Raw genomic sequence first — 11,635 nt, forward strand, 5'->3', positions numbered from 1 at the left:
TACTGGTTCTTGCAGGCACTATCAGTGATACCTAGGGGACCATGGGGCGATGCTACTAGACGCTCTTACCATGATCCGATGGGTACAATCAGAAATGAGTTCTGACATTCTTGATCAAGGTGTTGATGACAAGAATGGGGCTAACTAGGGTAAGCCCGAATAAAGGATTGTGTCCTGAATCACAAAGAGTTGTGAACTCACGGTTAGCTGTATCCCTGAACCATTGAGGGTCACACAAGTACTCCATTAAAGTTCTTAATGGACTTTGATTAATTAATTAAACTAGTTGGACTAGCCCAATTAATTAATCAAGCCCATTAATGTTAATTATGGAAATTAGGTCATGGAATTTTTTTATTTTAAAATTTTTAACCTAAAATCATGGTCTCCACTAATTTTGAAATTGTGTGATTTTCGAAAGTTAAATACCACAATTCCTCCAAAATCTTTAGTTTACTTAATTAATTAAATTAATTAAGTAAAAGGTGATGAAAGAATAATTAAGGATATTATTATTCCAATTTGCATAAGATTCTTTTCGAGAGTTTCAAGGAATTCTTATGCAAGAAAAATTTGGCTTATATTATTGAGTCGAATTTTTTCTTCGTATTCAATCTCAACGAAAAATATCTTCTAATTTTCTAGTGCAAATTAGAAGAAGAACAAATAATCCGGTTAGTGCAATCGAATAAACCACTCGATTACAACACAACAGATTGCAAATTGGAATAATAATATCCTTAATTATAGTATCATCCAAACTTATGTATGTATCGTCTCAAAAAAGTGGAATTCGATTACAACACAACAGATTGCAAACTATTCATGCAAAACAAAAACGAATCACGAGGTTAAATTAAGTGCCATTTCATTTGAGCATCAGAATAAAGTATCAGATTCTTGAACACTAAAATAATCCAGCCAAGACAAAATCCGCATCTCTAAACAGCAGCTAAAGCCTAAAGGACAAACTTTAAGAATATTTACCAGCAACAGATGAACATTATTCTGCATGCAATTGCATAGATAAATAAGCTTACAGAAGGTCCTGACCTCAGGGAAAATCCAGTATAGTATCATCCAGAAAAACAAAAGACCTATCACAAGGGAAAAGTCTTTAACATGTCACCAAGAATAGTCCGCATGGTTCAGCCTGTTAGTATAGATGTCCTGCAAACCAACGGTTGGCTAGAGAATTTATTGACTCAAATTAAATAAACAATCTTTATTTTAATATAATTTAACTTTTTAATGGTTTCGTTATGCTTTATCTGTATACACATGCAATCAGCATAGATAAAATCCTTGATTATATTGTAATACAAATGAATCGTAATTCGATGTTGAAGCTCATTTGTAAACACTACATATTCTAAATTCGTTCCTAGTCGATTCAGCCGCCTAAAACATGGATAAATGACGCTTGAGCTCGAGACTAGCATATGTGATGTTGTGTACTGCGTTCTTGGTAAGGGCATGGAGATGTCCAAACATGCAGATGGGTAGTCATATGATGATTATACCGAACAACCCTCCCTCGGACTTTCCAAGTTGTTATCATTCATCGAGAGGATAAGTCCATGGTTATGATCGTACACCATTAGTCCTTACGACTCAGGACAACTCTGAGGTTCTATATTATAGGGCTGTGCTTTGACTCGTTTACCGGCTCCAGGAGAGTCATCAGGTGGCGAGGTTGGGTACAGTTGCGACACATATAGGAGCCAGTGCATTGTAGTCGGGGATTCACCGCTCACCTACGGGTGTGGATATCCTATGTGATCTGATATAATAATAGTGCATGGAATCTCTGGTCAGAGTACGAGATGTACGTTGGAGAAGGAGTTCTCCAATAGTACACGCGATGCCACTATTATAGTTATCACATAGTTATTGAATTAATATGCAACCCTCGATGAACCAATGGTTGTAGATTCGATCGGGATATATGAGATGAAGGGACCGAACTTTACGTTAATCATAATCTACTCGTTCTTGTAGGCACTATCAGTGATACCTAGGGGATCATGGGGCGATGGTATAGACGTTCTTACCATGATCCGATGGGTGCAATCAGAAATGAGTTATGACATTCTTGATCAAAGTGTTGATGAAAAGAATGAGGCTAACTAGGGCAAGCCCGAATAAAAGATTATGTCCTGAATCACAAAGAGTTGTGAACCCAAGGCTAGCTGTATCCCTGAACCATTGAGGGTCACACAAGGACTGGATCATTTTTTTCCTCGAGAGAATAAATTCAAGGAGTTGAATTTATATTATGATATATTAAATTCAATGAGTTGAATTTATGATAATTAAATTTTGAGAAAATAAATTCAAAGAGTTGAATTTATAAGATAGTAAATTCAAGAAGTTGAAATTATGAAATTTAGAGAGAATAAATTCAAGGAGTTGAATTTATAAAATTTGAGGATTTAATTTATTAAGCTCAAAAGTTGAGTTTATTAAAAATTAAATTTTGGAGGTGATAAATTCAAGTAGTTGAATTTATAATTTAAATATTAAATTCAAATATTGAATTTATAAGGGAATTAAATTAAATATAATGGGTATATGTATAATGGGCTTGTAGGAGTACAATACCAACATACATATTATTAAGGTTCTTAATTGGACTTTAAAAAATTAATTAATTAAAATAGTTGACTAGAATAATTAATTGATTAAGCTCATTAAATATTTAATAGGCCCTAAGCTTATATATACATGCATCCGAGAGTTTCATGATTTGGCGTGAAAATATTTGTAGAATCTTTAATTGATTTAATTATCTAATTAATAATGTAAATTGAAGATTAGACATAATTATAAGGATTTGATCCTTATCTTACGTGAAGTGCATCCAAAATCTTTTGGGAAAGATTTATATAAACTTTCGGCTCTTCCAATATCAACGTAAAGCTTCTCTCGAATTTTTTTTTTCTTTTGAAAGAAAATTTGGCTTATATTATTGAGTCGGATTTTTTTCGTGTTCAATCTCAACGAAAAATATCTTCTAATTTTTCTAGTGCAAATTAGAAGAGGAACAAATAATCCGGTCGTGGACCTGATTCGGAGACGAAGAACGTTTATAGAGATTTACAACAAAAGCTATGTCCGCTAATACTGGAGTTGTTGGAGCCAAGTGAATTAAATCATCAAAGGTAAAATATTCTTTAACTCCCTATAATTGTTTAATCATAAAACCATACGAGTGCTCAAAGCAAAACATATTTTGATTGTCAAAATAAAATAAAAATTTTAAACTTCCGCTGCGTTTGGGGCACGAAAAAACCGATATCCAACACAGCCCACATCCAGAAGGATGCCAGTCAGCATCCAAATCAGCTATCAAAAATACATGGGGATTGGTCTTAATTCATCTTTCTTCTCCCACGTAACATCAAAGAAAATATTATTTCATAAAAATACAATGCTGTGACTTGGTTCCCACTATAAAGTGAAGATTTATAGTTATGAAAGATGTCATTGCGACTTCCTCCTGTGTACCTAAGAAACTAAAATTCCTCCAAAATGTAACCGAGTAAACAAATGCACGAATATTAAAAAACAGATCCAAAAAAAGTTACATATAGATTAGAATATCTAATGAAAAAGGATGGAGCCCAAATACAGTATACTTCAGCAATCAGCATCTGAACTTGAAACCACAAAATTTAACAAGGTTGAGACCAATTTATTCAGAAAACAACAGAGAACATCTCCAAAAGTACATGATTGAGTATGGCAATTTACATCCTTAAAAAGAGATTTAGCTAGCAGTTTGAGTTGAAGGGCTTGTAATTGGCATCTGATTCTGATGATGATTCACAACCAAAGGCGAGCGCAGAGCTTGATGATTGGCTTGCTTCTGCTTCCGAGCATTGTACATTTCCTCTGTCTCAATCACAACCAACCTTTTCACCTACACTCCAAATAAAAACCCCAAAGAAAAGAATTGGATTTTAATTTTCGCATCCCCAATCAATCTCACCCCACCCCCCTAGATGAAAAGACAAAACATCAAAACTTTTTCACTGATTCAATTTACTCAACCAGTAGCCACATGCGCTGAATTGGCATTCGTTGTACAAGAAACTCATCGAGCTACAAGGTAATTCAAACCAGATTACCTGTTGAAGCATTCCCCGGACAGTAGGCGTATTCCATCTCATGACGGTACGGTTGCATTTGGTGAGGCGCAAGGCTTCTAATGTGCGCCGGTGGAGCCTCCTCGTACCCGGAATGCCCCTCACCAATGTTATGTACAGATTAGGGCTCCACGCAACTGGGACATTAGCTTTGAATGCGTTGAAAGCACTCATCTTTCCTTCTCCAGCTGCACCTTGCTCGAATTTCTGCCTATATGGAAAAATTATCAGAAAATGAAGATTAAAACAAAAAAATTTTTCAGATCAATTGAATACAAAACCTGGGAATCAAGGATGTAACGGAGATGAATAAAATTGGCCTAGGGCCAACAAAAACCGGGAAAATGAGGGAAAAAGGAGTCACAGAAGAGTTTATTAAGAAAAAAGAGTGAATGTAATTTCTTTTTTTATCCTCGGTTTAAAATTTGTTTAAAAATTAATTTTTTCATTAGTGTATTTTAATTTTATATATAATAAAATTTATAATTTAATTAAATAAAAAAACTTACTCGACTCAATTTTTATATCTTTTTCGACTCAATCTTAGATTTCATTTCATTCTTTATCTTCACAAAAAATACTTTTCTTCTCAATCTTTCATCCTCTCATTTTTTGACTAATGATTAACTATGAACAATAAATCTAAAAAAACCATATATTGAAAAGAAATTTATTTTGAGGTATGAAATTTATTGAGTTTCATCAGTGCTCATAACCCAGAGTGAAGAGATTCGCCCTGGGTTGTGTCACGACCCACAGCTTTATGACCCTGGGTCGTGAAGCATTTGTTGGGTCGTGAAGCACAAGACCCGCCCACGACCCTCGTGAAGCACAAGTCTTCATGACCCATGAGTCCTGAAGCACACTTGTGCTTCACTGTTGGGTCTTGTGCTGTGAAGCACTTGTGCTTCATGGCTTCACGACCCATACTTTGTTGGGTCGTGAAGCACAAGTGCTTCACAGTGAAGCACAAGACCCAGGGTCGTGACTTCACGATCCCGGGGCGTAACGCGAATATTTCACGATCTATGGATCGTGACACAACCTATTAATTTTAAATTTTTATAATTAATAATTTTTGTTTTGTTTTAAATTTATATAACTAATAATCTTATGTTTGTTTTTTTTATATGTTTATTTTCTCGTTAAACTTGGAAGGAATCAATTTTTTGAATGCAAGTTAACTTTAGATCAAGATACATTGAGATATGTAAGAAGATTGTATCATTTTTAAATGAGATAAAATATTTGGTGCAGTACACTCAATTTGATAATTTAATTTTATGTGCTAAGGATTATAACAATTTCAATCAAAACTAAGTCGAGGGTTATGACTCGTCACAAAATTGGGTCGAGATGGGTCGAGAAGCATAATTTTGGCTTCTGGACCCATAAAGTTAGTTAGTTATATATATATATATATATATATATATATATATATATATATATATATATATATATATATATATATATATAATGAAATTTGTTATGAATTTTTTTAGTTCTATTATTATAAAATTTGTTAAGAATTTTAGTAGAATTATAAAATTTGTTAATGTTTATATACAATAAACATTAATTTCATATGCTTCGATATACATTAATTAAAGTGAATATGTAACGAAATTTGTTATGAATTTTTTTAGTTCTATTATTATAAAATTTGTTATGAATTTTAGTGAATTATAAAAAAATTTAAAATTTTTAGTCTAGTATAAATTCAACACACATTGTTAGAATAAGAGATACATTCTTCTACTTTTTATAAATTTTTTAACTAACATACTTAAATTATAACATATAACTAATGTTTACACAAATAAAATTTTTATATATATTTACATTTTAATCATATAAAAAGTGAGTTATATATTATAAAATGATCAAAACTCAAAAATATCAAAAATTTCTACCCACTCGACCCATCTCGACCCAAACTCTACCCAAACCCTAAACCCTAAACAAAACCCTAAACCAAACCTCTAATATTATCACTCGACTCACTCTTTTTATTTTTTTATTTAAAAAACATAAAAAAATAAAAAAAAAATTATAAGAATGGGTCGAGCACTCTTCATTTTTTTAATTTAAAAAAAATATTAGAAGTAGAAGAGTGGATCGTGCTCTTCTCGACCCACTCTTCCTTTTTTTAAAATTTATTTTTTAAAAAAAATAGAAGCAGAAGAGTGGGTCGTGCTCTTCTCGACCCACTCTTCCATTTTTTTTAAAAAAATTATTTTTAAAAAACTAAAAAAAATTAGAAGTAGAAAAAAGTGGACCACTATTCAATTTTTTTAACGAGCTAATTAATGATTTTATCTAACTAACATATTCAACTCTCTTTCTCGATTTAAAAAAGTCAAAATTCCTTTTATTTAATTAAATTTTAAATAGATCGTATATTTTTTGTTGATCCAACAAAAACGGGAGGGAGGGTAATCTTAACGACGTCGTAATGGAAAGATGAGTCATATTTTAAATTTATTTGGTTGAATGGTATTATTAGGAACCACTTGGTCCACATAATGGGATGCTTGTGGTGGATAAAAAGAGGTAATGATTGGTGCGTTGGATTAGGTCAAATATGAATTAACAATCCAACAACATCCCATCCTTAGTTCATTTATCGACGTACAAAAGCATCCCATTATCTGAGCTTGCTACTTTTCAATCTGTCAAAACTCAATAGATATTAACATTGTGTCCGTCGCTGAGAAGAGAGCATGAAATTTACTTCGATTACTTGGCATATTTTTGCTTTCTCCATCTGATAGATAGATAAATCTCTTCATTGTTGATGAGAGTTTTCAATTTTTATAACAAAATTTTCTTAGATAAAAGTGAAATTGATATAAGAACTGTGGAATTTTCTTTAAATATGTTATAGATAATTTATTCAATTTATTATAGCAATTTGCAGTTTGCTTGAGGAAGTAAAACGAAGAAGAACATAAAATTTGTATTGAGCATCACTCTTGCAAGTATTACGAGGTAACAAGTTTCATAGTTACATTAATTTTTGTGATATAACTGGAATTTCTGGGGAATTGCTCTTGAGTTTCCGTGATTTTTTTAAAATATCAGAATGTCAAATTTATGATGCATTTTTGTTGTTTTGATGCCAACGAAGATTGTTAATGTTAGAGTAGGTACCCAACAAGCTAACTTGTGGTTAGAGCTTGTTGGAAACCAAATTTCGGAGTTTGACAAACTGAAGAAATTAACTGGACTATGAAGCAACTGAACATTTAACAACTGAAAGCAGCTGAACAAATGAAGAAAACTGATCAGATGGAAACCGATCAGTTATTATACTCAGCCGCAAACATATCTCAACTGAATGGTTCTCGGGAAAGAACAATCAATCGACAAAAGGACATAGTAAACAGCAAATGAATATGGAAAGCCACACCTCAATCATCACAGCATAGAACAACATATTTCGGCTATTGCAATTAAGACGCCGTATGACAATCAATGAAGAGAACATTGTCCAACAAATCATGAAGTGGCAATCAACGGATACTAGATTTCAAATTTATATCGAAGTGACCGTTGAAAGAGAAGTATAAATATGACTGAAGAACAGCAGAAGAAGAAGTGAGACGATTACTCAATCTTAAGCTTGCTGTTACTCTGTCAAAATCTCAGCTCACTTTCATTTGAATTACTTGTAGCAATCAAGGCTACAATCTGAGCTTGTTAGCACTCTCTAAAAGCTGTTAGATTCAATTGTGCTAATATCAGTTATGTACTGAGAATATTGTGTAGAACTAAGAGTTTCAGTTTTGGCAGTTGTAAGTCCAAACTGAAGTGGGTCTGTACAAGTGTTGTACTTGATCAAAGTCTTTTAGTGAATATACTATCCTTGTGATAGAAGGGGTGACGTAGGAGTAATGAAATTCTCCGAACATCCAGAAACAACTCTTGCATATTTCTTTCAGTTTCGTATTCTATCTCTCAGTCAGTTACTTTCCGCAACTACTCCAGTTTAACTGATTATTATTGACCAACAGGATTCCGAGATTCAGTTTGTCACTAAACTGAACTCAAGTATCGTTAAAGAACAAATTTAAGTGTGAGTGTTTATTCAACCCCCCCCCCCCCCTTTTAAACACTCTTGTTACGACAACCGATCCTATCAAGTGGTATCAGAGCGGTTGAATCTTGTTCTTGAATACTTCCGATCTATAAATATGCTAGCATGACTTCATTCAATAAAATTCCTATGTTCTCAAGAGAAGATTTCGATGACTGGAAAATCAGAATGCAGGCTCACTTAGCTGCACAAGATGATGATATGTGGTATGTCATAACAGACGGACCCGTGAAGATTCTAAAAGAAAACACAACAATAGTCATAACTGAAGGGGCACCACAGAGAATTCAAAAGCCCAGAGAAGAGTGGACAACTGATGACAAAAGGAATGCTAATCTTGACAATGTGACCATAGATACTCTATACAAAACACTGGACAAAGCAACCTTCAACAAATAAAGATGTGCAAAACAGCAAAAGAAATTTGGGAGAAGTTGATTCAGTTATATGAAGGAAATGACCAAAAAAAAGAAAATAAACTCTCAGTTGTTGTCCAGAAATTTGACAATATCAAAATGAAGGTTGGAGAATCAATGAACGAGCATGATGAAAGGTTGAGCAGAATTGTGAATGAATTAAATGCACTCGGAAAAGTGTATACCAACAAAGAGGTTACACTAAAAGTGATGAGAGGTCTTCTAAAGGAATGGGATGTCAAAACTATGGATATGAGAGAATCTAAAGACTTGAACCAGATCGAACTTCATGAACTATTTGCTGACTTAAAAGCTTATGAATTTGAATTGCAAAACAGAGAAGGAGAACCATCTACTCCTACAACTACAACTGTTTTAGCAGCTGTCAGAACTGAACCAACTAGTTCAGTTGAGAAATCTGATGATCAGTTAAGCAATGATGCTATGTCATTATTCATCAAAAAGTTTGGGAGGTTCATGAGAAAGAACCAAGGAAACCTTCAGAAGCAATACCAGAGAAATAATTCTAAAGAAGAAACAAATGCTTGCTACAATTGTGGCAAAACATGTCATTACATTGCTGACTGTCCTAAACCTAAAAATGACAGTCAAGGATCAACTGATAGAAGAAAGAAACCATATGAGCATAAGAGAAGACCCAGAGATGATAAGAAAACCTACAGAAAGAAACACGAAGTTTTATTAGCTGAAGAGAACAAATCCAAATGGGCAGAAACTGATAGTGACGAATTAGAACCAGAAAGCTCATATAGCTCAAGTGATGAAGAGGAAGTCAAATGTCTAATGGCAAATGATACTGAAGCAGAATCTACAAGTCAACAGGTATTTGATTTCAGTTCAACTGATTTTACACGAGAAGAACTCATTTTAACATTGCATGAAATGGTAATGAGTACCAGAAACTTGCATCATCATTTGAGGAAATAAAGTCAAAGCAAAATGATCCCATGGACAACAAAATTAAAACTGATAAATCAGTTGATAGGTTGAGTCTAGAAAGGGAAATTGCTGAGCTAAAAGCAGAGAGAAAGAAAGATCCGTCACTGATCCAGAAATTGATCCTTGAAAATTCAAAACAAACTGAACTCATTCAATCCTGGAATAAGTCGTCTACTGCATTGAATGAGATGCATAATTCACAAAAATCAGTTTCTGATAAAACTGGTTTAGGGTTCAGTAATCAAGGAGAAACGTTTTCAAATGATACTCAACCAAAGCTGACAATGAACAAAGAGAAGTACATTCAATTTGTCAGATCAACAGTAGAACAAGAGAAATTTGAGCCCAACAAACTGAATGAAAAACCTATTGAGAATATGTATAAAGCCAGAAGACATGGAGTTGGTTACAGTCCAAAAATCTCTACTGACTCAGAAAATCATTCATCAAAGAGATTCAGCAAGAGATATTCAAATTATTATAACTGCAAACCAGTCCAGAAAAGATACAGACTAAACAATCAGTTGAACCAAGCTAAAATACATACCGTATCATCTGTACACTATTCACCAAGCACACAAAGACCGAGAAAAACCATTTGGAATACAGCTACTGGAAAGTCTGTTAGACTAATCCAAGTATGGGTTCCAAAGGGACTAATAAGCTTTGGACCCAAATAGATATGGGTACCAAATCAAATTATGTGTGTGCTTGCAGGTAACAGGTACAAATAAAAGTTCAATATGGTATTTGGACAGCGGTTGTTCACGACATATGACAGGAGATGCAAGTATGCTATCTCAACTAATCAAATATAGTGGTCCAAACATCAGTTTCGGAGATAATTCCAAAGGTAAAACCGTGGGTAAGGGTAAGATTATCCATGGTTACTATTTAAGATGTTCTATTAGTAGAGAATCTGAAGTATAACTTGATTAGTATCAGTCAGTTATGTGACAATAGATTCTCGGTACAATTTGATAAAAACTCATGCTTAGTTAAAACATCAACTGATGAAATCATACTAACTGGCAAACGATGTGGAAACACATATAAAGTCAGTTGGAATGAACAGCCTCATGCACCAGTCTGCTTCATTGCTTCAAAATAATGTCAAAACTGGTTATGGCATAAAAGGTTAAATCATTTAAATTTTAAATCCATTGCTTATCTGAGTAAACATGAATTGTAACTGGTTTGCCCAAAATAAATTTTTCAAAAGAAAAACATTGCTCAGCATGTCAGTATGGAAAACAAGTACGATCTTCTTTCAAAAACAAGGGCTGTAAATCTTCATCCCGATGCTTAGAACTATTGCACATGGATCTCTTCGGTCCAATACCAGTCATGAGCTTAGGGGGAATGAAATACACCCTGGTGGTCGTAGATGATTTTTCAAGATTTACTGGGGTTATATTTCTTAAATCCAAAGACCATACGGCTGCACAACTGATTAAACTCTTCAAAAGACTTTTAAATGAAAAATAAGTTGGGATTGATCGAATCAGATCTGATCGAGGAACTGAATTCATCAATCAAACACTTTCAAGTTTTCTAGAAAATGCTGGAATCAAGCATGAGCTCTCAGCAGCAAGAACTCCTCAGCAAAATGGTGTAGCTGAGAGAAGAAATCGAAACCTTGAAGAAGCTACTAGAACAATGCTTGCTGATTCTGGCATTTCTCAAAGATTTTGGGCAGAGGCAGTAAACATTGCATGTTATACTCATAACAGATCAATGATTAATAAGAATCATATGAAAACACCATATGAGATCTGACATGGAAGAAAAAGTATAATCACTTATTTCAAAATATTCGGCTGTAGATGCTTTATTCACGATAATGGTAAAAATTACTTAAAAACATTTAATGCCAAATCTGCAGAAGGAATATTCCTTGGATATTCATCAGTTAGTATAGCTTATAGAGTCTTTAATAAGAAAACTTTAAATGTTGAAAAATCTGCGCATGTTGATTTTGATGAAACTGTACTAACTGATAAGCCAAC

At 33.5% G+C, this 11,635-nt stretch overlaps 1 protein-coding gene across 4 annotated transcripts; it reads right to left on the bottom strand.

The window, feature by feature from the left end:
- Nucleotides 1-3,535: 3,535 nt before the first annotated feature.
- LOC140837842 (uncharacterized) lies at nt 3,536-6,622 on the bottom strand. 4 transcript variants are annotated; one of them, XM_073203940.1, is made up of 4 exons: nt 6,566-6,622; nt 4,428-4,477; nt 4,134-4,358; nt 3,536-3,925 (listed from the first exon to the last, which is right to left on the bottom strand). In XM_073203940.1, exons 3-4 carry the CDS (start codon nt 4,323-4,325, stop codon nt 3,773-3,775), a joined length of 345 nt encoding a protein of 114 aa, XP_073060041.1. In that variant the 5' UTR covers nt 4,326-4,358; nt 4,428-4,477; nt 6,566-6,622; the 3' UTR covers nt 3,536-3,772. The 4 variants fall into 4 exon arrangements, with proteins under 4 accessions (XP_073060041.1, XP_073060042.1, XP_073060040.1 ...); XM_073203941.1 differs by lacking the exon at nt 6,566-6,622 and having other exon boundaries at nt 4,134-4,362; nt 4,433-4,494; XM_073203939.1 differs by lacking the exon at nt 6,566-6,622 and having other exon boundaries at nt 4,428-4,491.
- Nucleotides 6,623-11,635: the final 5,013 nt, after the last annotated feature.

Source organism: Primulina eburnea, chromosome 8 (assembly GCF_022965805.1).
Source record: "Primulina eburnea isolate SZY01 chromosome 8, ASM2296580v1, whole genome shotgun sequence".
NCBI lineage: Eukaryota > Viridiplantae > Streptophyta > Magnoliopsida > Lamiales > Gesneriaceae > Primulina > Primulina eburnea.

Coding starts and splice junctions, on each gene's coding strand:
- LOC140837842 (XM_073203940.1), bottom strand. CDS start 4,325: ATGAGTGCTTTCAACGCATTCAAAGCTAATGTCCCAGTTGCGTGGAGC. Junction 3,926..4,133: donor TCCGGGGAATGCTTCAACAG/GTAATCTGGTTT, acceptor TTTGGAGTGTAG/GTGAAAAGGTTGGTTGTGAT.